The 13,510-nt window shown below is 40.3% G+C and overlaps 1 protein-coding gene across 2 annotated transcripts in view; it reads right to left on the bottom strand.

Annotated features, from left to right (window-relative positions):
• The window catches only part of nr3c1 (nuclear receptor subfamily 3, group C, member 1 (glucocorticoid receptor)), a 43,886-nt gene extending 36,519 nt beyond the window's left edge, over window positions 1-7,367 (bottom strand). For both annotated transcript variants that reach the window (XM_046858787.1, XM_046858786.1), the window contains exons 1-2: window positions 6,960-7,367; window positions 1,367-2,505 (exon numbers count right to left, since the gene is read on the bottom strand). In XM_046858787.1, the coding sequence (XP_046714743.1) occupies window positions 1,367-2,496 (1,130 nt within the window). In that variant the 5' untranslated portion in view covers window positions 2,497-2,505; window positions 6,960-7,367. The remainder of the gene's footprint in view (window positions 1-1,366; window positions 2,506-6,959) is intronic.
• Window positions 7,368-13,510: the final 6,143 nt, after the last annotated feature.

Genomic DNA, 13,510 nt, shown 5'->3' on the forward strand with positions numbered 1-13,510 from the left:
AGAAATCCAGCACAATCCACACAGTAGGCAACAAATTGAAACAAAATTTGCCTCCTATGGCGTCCGAGCGATCCAGAAATCCCTTTCGCAGTCTCCATTTTAGTGGCTAGACACCAGTCACCTGCTTTATCCTCCGGTCGATCGGTAATCAGACCAGAATGAGCGTAACGATATTCTTGAAATGCACTTCTGCTGAAGGAAAAGCGTACTGACTGTGTAATCCTGCTCTGTGTCTGGCCTGAAAGCTGCCAGTAAATTCATTAGCTTCGATAATAATGCGAGTAATTACAAGGCATGCTGATTTATTTAACAGTGAAGCAGCTGTATTTTCGTTTTTCCTGCTCGTATCCCTGTAAACAGTGTAGTGCGCAGTAGAGTAAATAGGGAAAAAACGTGCAGCATCGGAGCTCGCCGCCAGAAGCATCGGAGCTATCGGGAGCGAATAACGTACATTTAATAGGATACGCACAAATATCAAAAGAAATGTGCTATAACTTGTTTGCGTGAGAAGCAAGAAAAAGAATCCACACTGTGGCTTGAAGAGCACAAACCCTTATCTACTACATGCCAAACACCAAAACCTCCATTACAGCCGTGCGAAAACAAGTGTGGGTGGATTAAAGCTGATGAAAAGTCGAGGTAGGTGAAAAAGGTTGGCAGTGTTTACATCAGAACCCACTTTTGTCTGCTGTCTGACCTCTTTACTTCCTGGCTACATGTTTGGTGGAAAAGCACTGAGCGTTTTTTTTTTTCTTCATTTTGCCTTAACATTTACCACACATACCGGTTCGGGCCTGTTTTTGTCTGCAAGACATCTCATTGGGCGTGAAAAAATAAATAAATGAAACGCAACGATTGGAACTTCACCGAAATGAACATCTGTGGAGAAGCTAAACGAGGCACTTCTGCTTCTGACTGGCCAAACATTTCATTTTGAACGTGCTGTGCTTGCGAGCGTGAGGTAAACAATGACGGTGAGCGAGCGAAAGTGGCATCCAGCCATGTACAGATGATCGTATCGTGTGTTCTACTTAAGGCATGTGTTGCATTTTCTACCCTCTACTTATATCTAACAACTTCCAGCGCCAGCCAGTCGCTTCTAATCAACTTTTGAAAATACCACCAAACAGATCACCTCAAAAGCATGAATCACTCTACATCAGATCGTGATTGGATTTGTTTCAGCACGTTACAATAGTCTGGATCATTTCCCAAGGCTTTGCGTTACAACCCGTTTTTCTCTCAATGCCCCATTTCAACGCATAAAGCATCCGGTTTATGTTTTTTTCATCTACTGTCATAATGAAAGCAGCACAGCAGCTTTAAATAACAAGCGAAACAAAAAAAAACCTCCACCTGTTCTTACCTGGCATAGTTGGTGCTGAAGGTCTGGGTGGTGTTAAAGCTGTTGCTGGCCCTCTGCAGCATGGCGTTTGCGTTTCCGAATCCCCGTCCCCACTCGTCGCTGGTAGCTTGTGGCGTATACACGTTAAAAACAGGTTTCTGATCTTTCTGCTGGTTTCCGCTGGACACTGGGCTCCCAAAGTGGTAGCTCTGACCGCTGGAGGTGCTGACGCCGCAAATGGAAATGGAAACATTCCTGGCCGGACTCGACAGGTCTGAGGACATCTGACAGAGGCTCCTTCCGCTGGCGTTCTCCTGCTTTATTACACCCTGGGTGCACAGCTGGATCATGGGCTCCTTCTCCTGCTTGACCACTACTCCCAGGCTGCTTGTTAACTGGCTGGATGGAGTCGAGCTGTTGGCACCTTTGACGTTATTGATGTTGGTGGTGGTGGTGGTGGTGGAGGTGGTGCTGGGGCTCAACGAGCCAACAGACTTTAAGTCCTTGTCTGAAACAATGACACCTAGCAGAGAGTCGTCGGTCAACGTGGGGAACTCGTCGTCTCCCACGTAGAAACCCGTGGGCGACTCGGGCAAACCGAACTCCTGAAGGATGTCCATGGTGTTTTCACCAAAAAGCTTGGGGTTACTGGTGTCCATATCTTTCCCGAAAGGATCCTGCTCTAGATCCACTTCTCCTTTCCCCACTGGTGAGAAGTCCTCATTTCTAAGGTGGTACAAAGTAGGATCCCCTCCTCCGATTAAGGAGTCCACAGATGGCAAGGAGCTGTTGAGATCAGCGATGCTGGCCTCCAGACGTGAGAAATTGTCCCCCAAATTGAAGAGCCCCAGGGAAGACTGTTGCTGAAAGGATTGAGACCTCATGTCTTTCCCATCCACAAAAAGCTCCAGGGGGGGTGGTAAAGTGATGGTGATATCCTCTAGAGGGGGTGTGTTGCTCACGCCATTGGGGAGATCTCCAGTCACAGGCTGCAACAGGGGACTGACAGGAGGCACTACAGTGGTTGGGGCGAATGACATGGTGCTGCGTGCTCCGTTATGCAAAACTCCCTCAGGTGGGCTTTCGCTGAAATTCAGCGTCATTAAATGGTCATCCCTCTTCGAGCCGTTCTTCACACCTCCCGGCTCCATCGTTCAGTGCTGCAGAGGAACCCAGAGAAACAAATTACCAACCCGGTAGATTGTTTTTAGATGCTTTTCAACTAGAAAACATGCAGTGCCACTGATTAACTTTCTTCCATAAACACTTTTGCCTGTACCACTGAACTGCATTTTAACTCCAGAATTATTGGCACCCTTTCATTGGATTCCGCAATGATAAATTTTACAAACTGATTTACAAATTCCACCAAAAAAATGGAAGCTACTTTAAAATGTAAAATTACTATTACACATGATTAATATTGAACTTATTATTATTAAAATGTAAATTGTAAAATTATTCTGGAAAAAAAAAAAGCATCAAACACATCAGAACACCAATTAAATCATAGCGACATCAATGCAAATTGAGAAATTGTTCATCTTAATATACAACATTTTAAATGCATTACCTTCAAACAATCATGAAATACTCAAATCATAAAATTTAAATAATAACAACAACTAATTAAAAAGTTCCAAAACCTCTTTGAACAACTAAACATTTATCCAGATTTCAGGATACAATAATGGGGGTCAGATATAGGATGGTCTTGAAGAGATGATTAGGAATTCAGCACGCACGCCTTCACAATAATCTGCTTGCAGGACAGCTTGAAGTCAGAGGAAACTGCAGGCGATATGACCTAGGAAATAAAAAAAACCTGACAGCCTCGCCTTCCCAGGGGTGCCAGTAATCAACGAGCTGCAAACTTATGCATGTGCTCATACAGAAACAATACACTTGTTTGAAATGTAGGTCACGAGTGCACCAACTATTTTGCACGTGCATGACACATCAGCAACCAGATATACAGTATCATCTGTAGCTCAGGGAAATCTGGTTAGAGTGAATGAATTCATATGCATGTGTGTATACAAATATGTATCACACGTATATATAAAAAATCCCCCCTCCACCGACACACACCTGATTGAGAAAATGACGAATAAGTACCATTATCAGTGCTAAATGTGACAGTGAGGTCTATTTTAGTATTAAAGACCGAATTAAGGGGACCTCACGTGTTTAATTAATCCAAACTGGAACGCTGACGTGTTTTTGTCTTGAAACAAGAAGTGCATTACAACAGCCAAAAGCGTGTAAGACATGCCACGCCCCGACACGCCGACTAACCTGAGTGTATCTCGGTGAACTCGCTGTAAGGTGGATAACTGAAGAGTTCAAAGAGTTTACCGTAATTTCCGGACTTTAAAGCGCACCTATATATAAGCCGCACCCACTGAATTTTTATTCTAAACATAAATAAGCCGCACCTGTCTATAAGTCTACATTAAAACTAATGTACTTTACACAGGCTTTAACGAAAGACACGTTAGACACGGTGTAACGGGTAAAATATGTTGCGCTTCCTTTAGGAGCATAGCGGTATTTTGGGAATAGCCTGCTGCCACATTTTTCCGGTATTACTGCATGTGTGCAAGACTGAGGAATATGTCCTTATTATTTTCTGATGCTCATTTCTAAGTTTCTTTGAAAATAAAAAAGCACGAGTTTTGGAACCTTGTCTCTGCTTATATGATTTCTGTTGCAACTGGAGTTAGCGAGCTCTCCCTTCACCTAGACTCAACGCGTTACAGCGGCTTGTATCTAAACAGTAGCCGACCAAGAAAGTCATTGTTCACTGTCTTCCCCTTCCTTTCACAACTATTTCTCTCTGGAGTTTATCTTTTGGCATCATTGTGAGTTTAAGAAAAACGCTTTTTCTACCGAAGCCGTGAAGCTCAGAACACAGGTGAGGTGCGTTTTTTCGTTTCCGTTCGGAAATTTCATTGGTCTAATGTTATGGGGTTCAGTTTTTTAGCTTGAAGTTTGTGAAACCGGGAAAACCCAGGAAAAATTCATAAATAAGCCGCTTCGTTGTTTAAGCCGCGGGGTTTAAAAAACGTGGGGAAAAAGTAGCGGCTTATAGTCTGAAAAATACGGTACATTACTTTCTTTTCTTTTTTAAGCATTTCTCATCCCTACCCGTTCCTGTCCCTTTCCTCTAATGAGGGTGCCATCTATTTTAAGACAAGGTCTCAAAGCTGAATGGTATTTTGCAGAGTCTTATTGATGAAGTTCTGGTGGTGTATAAATGAATTCTCAATCAGCCTGAGGTAGCAATGATCTAAACATTGAGACGCGTGGAACAGAATAGTGCTGTTAATGATGCTGATGGAAAAGAATACGATATATTTATAAAAAAAATTTACATTTGGATTCCCGTCGTTTCGTTTGTACAAACTGTACTTTCGGTTTAATTTCTCGCTGGCAGAAGGGCAGCGGCTCGGAAATAGCATTCGCACACAATAGAGCTGTTCATAGGGTTTTATTTCGAGCTGGGATTCGAGTAGAAAGAAAGTCGGTGGTTACTTTAAGGCGTGTTATTTTTCCATGGGAAAATAAAACGCACGACCTTTCTCTCACAAACGATAACGTCTCGTTTTTTTAAAACACGGACACCTGTTATCTCGTTATATAGTTCTGGTAAATGCAACAGCATGCAAATGGAATAAAAGAGTGCAGACGTCTTTCTGGTAACAACGGGGTTTCACATGAAGAAAAAAAAACGAGAGAGAGAGAGAGAGAGAGAGAGAGAGAGAGAGAGAGAGAGAAGAAAAAAATAAATAAATCATGAAGATATAAATTTATCCCTCCTCTGATAGTTTCCCAATCGTCACATCACCCTAGAGTAGAGATGCCCTAACTAGGGTCAGTGGCCTAAGTTGGCCCGTGGTGACCTTAAATTTTTCCTAAATGAGAAAAGGGAAAAAAGGGGAGGAAAAATGGCATTTGGAAAATCGTTTGAAAAATAAAGACCAGCTTCATGTCACTTATTAGAGGTCACTAAATTGCTACTAGGTACGGATCATTAGGTAATAGCTATACCCTTGAAGGCATTAAACTCTCTTGTATAAAAAACTGGATTGTTTCGTAATTGCACCATAAATTTCACTGAACTACAACTTTGGAATTAAAAGCTCATTAGTTAAGTGGGTCATGTTTTATAACACCATAAAGGAGATTTTCAGCTCACGTCACGTCTCTGTATCGAAGTTTGATTTTTGCCACTTTGTCGGAAAAACTTTGGGCACCTCAGACCCCATGGTAAAGCAAAATGGGCGGGGCATATGCAAACGACGGGTCATTTAATTGGATGTACTTCCTAGAAAAGACTAATTCTTCAAACTCTAATATAATTATGTTACGATGTTATGACAATAAAAAAAACTAAATGAAGCCCCAAACACTCGTTCTGATTTATTTAATCATTAACGCCTGGTTACCTGCAAATACACACCCAACTCAATAACAATCAGACAAGCAGATGCAAAGCGCCGTCATAAACCCGGCGAACACACTGCACCGGGACCAGTAAACAAACAACGCTGTGATCTATAATCCAAACCTTTGCTTCGTCACACAATGGTATAAATCAGACGGGAATATAAGGAGAAGCTTCACGTCTCTCATTAGAGGTCACTGAATCGTTTTACTGTATGAACTCAACTGTACAATAAACCGGATTGTTTCTCGTTGTACTGAAAGTTTCAGTGAACTTCAAAACAAATACACTGAGTCATGTTTTGAATTTATTTCTCAACATCATGAAATCAGAAAAGCGAAGAAACGTGGCAGCTTTTACTTTAAAGATAGCGTTTGGTACAAAATTCAAACGCGACAAAATGCGATTATTTGATTTTTGTCCCGTTATAGTTTAGTGTATCGAAGGTTGTAGTTCAGTGGTTGAAGCTCTGGGTCCACAGCATGTGATTGGACGAACTAGAAGACTAGTACAGGATGACACCTCAGGGGGGGAAGATTTTAAATTCGTGTCCCCGAAAAGACAGAAGGACGACAGTCGCTTATTTCTTCCTAATTCTAATACCACAATCTAACACTTAGACCAGGACCTGCACCTTCACACCTCACTCATTATCTCTGAGCCTCCATGCAGATACATGAGAGTCCTCACACACCTCTGAGATCTGGAGGAATAAAGCAGTCCTATAGTCCAGAAAAACAAGCGAATGTGGAGGATTGAGGGGTGTAGGGGTGATGTTTATGCACTGTATAGTACACTAGCAGGCGTTTGGGACGCAGCCACAGGTCACTGATCGTATGTTAGAGAGGCCTGCTGCTGCTACCACACACACACACACACACACAGTGGGGTAAATAGTGCAGATGTAAGCATATTAGTGATTAAAACATACACTCCTGTAAGCTGCACTGCATTTATTATGAGAAGGTCGAAATGACAACAGCAATGTCAGAGTGTCACTGTCAACGCAATGCAGCCAGGCTAAGCTAAGCTAGGCTAGGCTAAGTAGCACCGATTTATTTAGGGCTGAAACATAGCAGAAATGCGGATCAAAATTCTTCTCCATCGTAAAAATAAACCGGTCTTTAAAGAAAGAAAAAAAAGGTGCCGAAAAGCAAAACATACCGCACGTAGTTTAGGATCCTGGTGTGTTTCGGCGCATCATCGGTCATGGTTTTGTTTTATTTGTTGTTATTTCTTTTTTTCCCCTCTTGCTGCTGTTGTTGTTGTTTGTAATGTTGCTCCCTATTAGCCGTTAGCACCAGAGAGCACTTCTGCTGCAAGTCGCTCCAACAAACTTCACAACAGCGCCAATGAACACACACACACACACATATATATAAACACGCACGCAGAAATAATCCGTGCGCTCAAAAGATCCCGAAGAGCAAAACGCGATTCTGAATATAAATCAGTGTGTGTATGTGTATGAGAGAGAGTGTGAAAAGACATAAAACTCCAGGACTCCTGTGCGGACTTGTGATCGCGGACAGGCGCTAACTTTACCATCAAAAAAATTCAAAATGGAGATTTACACTCGGAGCTGCGTGTTTACGACGCATACCGCCACCTACAGGCAAAAGCGCGCTATGACATCTGCGCACACACTGAGAGAAACCCGAGCCGAGAAGTTTTCCGACTGCGCTTACTCTCGGTCACGTGACACCCACTGGCTATGACTAGCATGCGTTTCAATAGAGTGTGTGTGTGTGTGTGTGTGTGTGTGTGTGTGTGTGTGTGTGTGTGGTATCAGTCAAAAGTTTAGACACACCTTCTCCTTCAGTGTTTTTTCTTTATTTTCAACACATGGAATGATGTATTCTATTCTATCTATCTATCTATCTATCTATCTATCTATCTATCTATCTATCTATCTATCTATCTATCTATCTATCTATCTATATCTTCTTCTTCTTCTTCTTCTTTCTGCTTCTCCCATTAGGGGTCTCCACAGCGGATCATCCGTCTCCACAACCCCCCTATCCTCTACATCTGCCTCTGTCACACCAACTACCTGCATGTCTTCCCTCACCACATCCACGAACCTCCTCCTCTGCACATGTCCAAACCATCGCAATCTCACCTCCCTCACCTTGTCTCCAAAAACGTCCTACATGCGCTGTCCCTCTAATAAACTCATTTTTAATCCTGTCCATCCTCATCACTCCCAACGAAAACCTCAGCATCTATTTATATAAAGAAAAAATAATGTTTTATATTTACAATTGTCCAAAGTAGCTACTTTTAACTATAATGACATGATCAGGAATGGTGCCTTGTCATGAGTTCATTTGTGACGTTTCTTGCCTGCTTAATGTGCTTTAGACAATCGGCTGAAAGGCAAGAAATTATGCAGTTGACCAATCACTCAAATGCTATGATGAAACAGGGTCTCATGCAGACCGTATCAGTAAAGGAAGACCAAAAGCTACCTCTGCGGCAGAGGATAATTAGAATTACTTGCCACAGAAACTGCAGATTAATATAAACGATACTTGGAGTTCAAGTGGCAGATATTTTATAATCTATTGTTCAGAGGAGACTGCATGAGTCAGGCTTTTGGGGTCGAATTGCGGCAAAAAACCATTACTTTGGAAAAAAGAGGAGCCTTGCCTGGGCCAAGAAACATGAGAAATTGATATCTGTGAAATCAGTGTCCTTCGGCTTGAGTCCAAATTTGAGATTTTTGGTTCCAAACGCTGTGTCATTGTTAGACGTACAGAGGTAAAACAGACAGTTCTTAAATGTGTGTCTCCCACTGTGAAGCATGGAGAATGTAGTGGTGTGGAGGTGCTTTGTGCAATAGTGCACTAGTGACCTGCAATCCCATCTGTTTTTTTTTGCACTTAGTGGGACAATCATTTGTTTTCCAACAGGACAATGACCCCAAACACCTCTAGGTTATGTAAGAGCTATTTGTCTAAAATAGACAGTGATGGAGTGCTGCATCAGATGACCTGGCCTCCACAATCACCCAATCTAAATCCTGTTGTGATGGTTTGGGATGAGGGACTGGAGAGTGAAGAAAAAAAAGTAGCCAATAAGCACTCATCACCTCTGGCATCTCCAGCCAGGTTGACTGAAAGAATGCCAAGAGTCAGCAAAGCTGTCATCAAAGCTGAAAGTGGTTCCTTTGATGTATCAAAAATATGGGGGTTTTATACTGAATAACACTGAATAGAAAATTTTGGCCTCTATATATAGGTGGTAGCCCAGTGGTTAAGACTAGGGTTAGTGATCGTAAACTCTGGTGTTCAAGCCCCAGTATCACTAAACTGCCTTTCTTAGGCCCCTGAGCGAGGCTCTTGACCCTGCTTCAGGAGCACTGTATCATGACTGACCCTTCGCTCTGACCAAAAATTCCTAACATTGCTGGGATATGTGAAGAATGAATTTGTCTCTACAGTAAAGTACATTAAGACAAATATAAAGCACTCTTCCACAAGCAATTGCCACAGTTGGAATCTCATAATTGTATAGATTGTTTGGCTGTGACATAAAACATTTCTCTTTCAAATTTCTCTAAAAGCCTCAAAACCTGTTCCAGAATGACAATGGGAAAATCAAACTTTATTAAGTCACATGTTGCAATGGATGAACTTGGACACTGACTGCACTGCAGTGCCTTATCTCACGAATGCACCTGAGCACAAATTCAAACAGCCATGCTCCTAAATCTAGTGGAAACATTCCCAGTGGAGTAAAGGGTTATCACGAAAGCGATAGGGGGACAAAATTTAAACTGGCATGCTCGACAAGTTCATATGACTGTAATAGTAAGGTGTCCACCAAGTTGACAACATAAGAGTGTTGAATTCCCTGAATGTGATTACTTAGAAAGTGTTGACTCGTTGTCCATACCCGCAGCTCGGATAGTAATCTTAACATTAATTCAAATCAGGAGTTTATATTAAAGCACTCTGATATGGTATTGTTTTTGTGTAATTTTAAAAAGGATGCACATGAACATAATCCTTTATTTGCACTGCACACATAGAAATACAAAAGCAAACAAACCCAAAAGTAACAAGACAAAGAAACAGTAACTGTAACATGGCCTGTGAAAACACACTACTCAACAATAGAGACACTCTGTGAGGTGTGAGGTGAGACTGAAATACATGTGCTAAATAACAGAGAATAACACCATCATGTGAGACAAAACATGAGGGAACATGGGGAACATGGGGAACATAGCCATAATACTGACATTCTACTGTATTATCATAAATAAAATGAGTTTATTCCTTGGAGAGTTACAGAAGGAGTCTCTAGAGTCAGGTATTTTTTACAGCTTGTTTTCACCAGGAAAAAAAAAATTCCAGGATGAATGTGTTTGCACTTTCTGTTTTCTTAGGAGCATGACAAGACGAGGAACTATGAAATGACAGGAACTTGTTTTGCAGATAAGCCAACCACACTAACCGTAATTATTAGGGATAAAAGTGCAAGATGTGTCATTCCTTAATACAGAAATCTGAAATACTTGGTGAATGGTGTAGTATAATAAAACATGCCAGGACATGCAGTTATAGGAAAGTAGGCATTTTCTCTATCTATCTATCTATCTATCTATCTATCTATCTATCTATCTATCTATCTATCTATCTATCTATCTATCTATCTATCTATCTATCTATCTATCTATCTATCTATCTATCTATCTATCTATCTATCTATCTATCTATCTATCTATCTATCTACTTATTAATTAATTAATTACTTTTTTTAATTGATTAATTTATTATATTATTGTTTTCACACTCAGGCTTTCAGTGTTGTCCTACCTGGTTCAATACATCTCTTAATACCATGCCAATAGAAACCAAGAAGAGAAACACAGTATAATGGAGCGCTGCATCACAGACAGGTATCTCATACAGAACGAATTCCATTACTAAATCAAGAGTCCCAATTAATTTAGTTTAGTTTTTGCATTTATTTTTGTACGTTACAGTTTTCCTGGGGACTTAAAATGAAGGCAAATTTTGTGTTCTTTTGCAAATTCTACAGGAAAAAAACGCAAAAGTGTAAATGATATATTTAAAAAAGCGTCACAACTGTTTGGAACTGTTTTGACAGACTTTTCCTCAAGATGCCCAACTTTTCTTGAAAAGTCCATCTTGAAAATGGCCTTGACCCACCATAGATCAGCCGGCATTCGCCCCACACGATCGTATGACATCTCCACTCGTCCGGGGTGGCAAGCAGTTCGCTCACATACACCCCAGATTCATCGGTAACACCGGAACTTATGGATAAGGGGCAATTATTCACCCCATAGAAAATGAATGGGGCAAAACACCTGTGTGTCAAAGCTCGGCCCTTGAGCATCCGACATGCACATATGGCATATCCACTCGTAGGGGAGACAGAGTGGATCACAACCAAATGCCCCTCAGACCCCAGCCTGGAATTCTGAGAATTATGCGAAATTAATAGGAATCTGACGCTCTATTGTTCGGCCCGCATTCGCACCACACGCCCGTACGACATATCCACTCATCTATAAACACTACTTATTGCACCGTCAAGCACCACTCACATTTTTTTCAGGAAATGTCACATTCTAGTTACATCTACTGTAATGAATAAAACATTCTTAGCAAAGAAACACTGAAAAAAATTTGAATCCAAATCTTGAGTAAAAACTGTTAACCTGGCAACAGGCATGTTTGTGGCAGATCAACACCCACAACAACCCTATAATTACTGCACTGACAAATAAAAATAAAATTCATATCATATTAATGCAAATGTAAATCCAAGGCAAAATGTATCCCCATTTTGTGTGGTGTATATATGTATAGGAAATGTTACCAATAGTGCACTTTAGGCTTAAAGCATGCTTGATGTAGAATATGTCAAATCACACATTGTTTTATGTTCTAGTCTAAACTTTTGACCTCACTGAGAAAAGTGATGTCTATCTGCAGCTTTACAGAACAAAACCCACACCAGACAAAACCCCATCCTGGGCAAAAAACCCCCTATGTATAGTTCAAGCGAGATGTGAGATAATGCAGAAGCTGAAGAGGAACAGGGCAGGGATAGAGATGATTTATTTTTTGTAAAAGTTGAAAAAAATGAAAATTTATTTTATCGATATATATATATATATATATATATATATATATATATATATATATATATATATATATATATATATATATATATGCCATAAATTGAGTATAGAAATATAATAACTTGATATACACACACACACACACACACACACACACGTACACACACACATACACACACACACACACACCAAAAAACATTTTTTACATTATTTATTTGCTTATTTATTTTTTAACTAATTATGACTGTGTTTTTATAAGCATTACTTGACTTATATCAGTCAACACATTTTGTTTAGCTGGACATGATGTACTCATGCTCAAGCTTTTAATCTTGAATTTTCTTTTAAGATGTGGCTGATGGTTGCTATTTTCTGCAAACAGCTTTTCTTCTAAATCTGTACACATGCCTCTGCTTGAACTAATAGCAGTGGTGTGAGGTTAGAAGAAGCTCTCTCCGGTGTGTTATCGTCGACATCTCAAACATGCAATGCAATCTGGATCGAATCCAAGCTTAAAACTGATAAACTGTACAGACATGCAGTCTCTGAACACTGGAACAACAGTGCGGGAAAGAGGACACGGCGCTGAATTGTGAGAGCTGACGATTTCAGGCAATAAAAAAACTTGAATATAAAAAAACAGGTTTTTTTTTGTTGAGAAAGAACAAGTTTATTGATTTGCACGTGAGTGCAAAAGTTGAACACATTTCATTATCACAAGGACAAAAAAATTGCACAATTACAATCCGGTTCATAAGTATTTGGACAGTGACACAATGATCATTCTTTTGCCTCTATATACAACCATGGTAAGTTTGAAATGAAGCAATTATAGTGTGGACGTTCAGCTTTGATTCAAGGGATTTCACAAAACTATTACATAAACCCTTTACAGTTTTTTTTCCCACAGTCCCTCCAATTTCACAGGCTCTAAAGTTATATGTAGTTTAATGCCTAGATGTCTTTCCTCTTTTTAATTCAACACAAATTAAAGAGAGATAACACATCGGTAGTTATTTCCAAGATCTGAATTTGCATTTAGTATCTGCTCATGGAAACTATCACTATGGGGTCCACCAATATTGGTGTCAATGCAAGTAAAGGAAGCAACCATAAGGCTGAAAAAACAAATCAGGCCTATCAGATAGAAAGCAGGGACTTTAGTAGAGGCTAAATCTTTAAAGTGGTGCATTTTAAAAAGAAACAATGCATTTTTTAATACAGATTTCTTGATTAAAGTACTGTATTGTAAAATACTGATGGTTCATTCAATATTCATTCATTGTGGTGCAATGGGAAACACTGGACATGAGACAAGATTACACCTGAATTCTGAATTCAACAGATAGTTTGCGTCTCTCTTTCTGAAAGTGACGCAAACACTTCTCTGGTACTTTGTATATATTATATGGCCTCTTTCTCATTTCCGGAACAGCATTTAAATCCAGTCCGTCACACAGTCAGCTCCATTTTGTCACTGATTAACTGATCGGTTTAGCTAGCTACCCTCGAGCTTAATTAGATTTACTGTCTCAGTTACACATGGATCATCTTTAATCTGGTTACGTCACTATGGTAATGTATACTGCAT

Source organism: Silurus meridionalis, chromosome 10, assembly GCF_014805685.1.
Source record: "Silurus meridionalis isolate SWU-2019-XX chromosome 10, ASM1480568v1, whole genome shotgun sequence".
NCBI lineage: Eukaryota > Metazoa > Chordata > Actinopteri > Siluriformes > Siluridae > Silurus > Silurus meridionalis.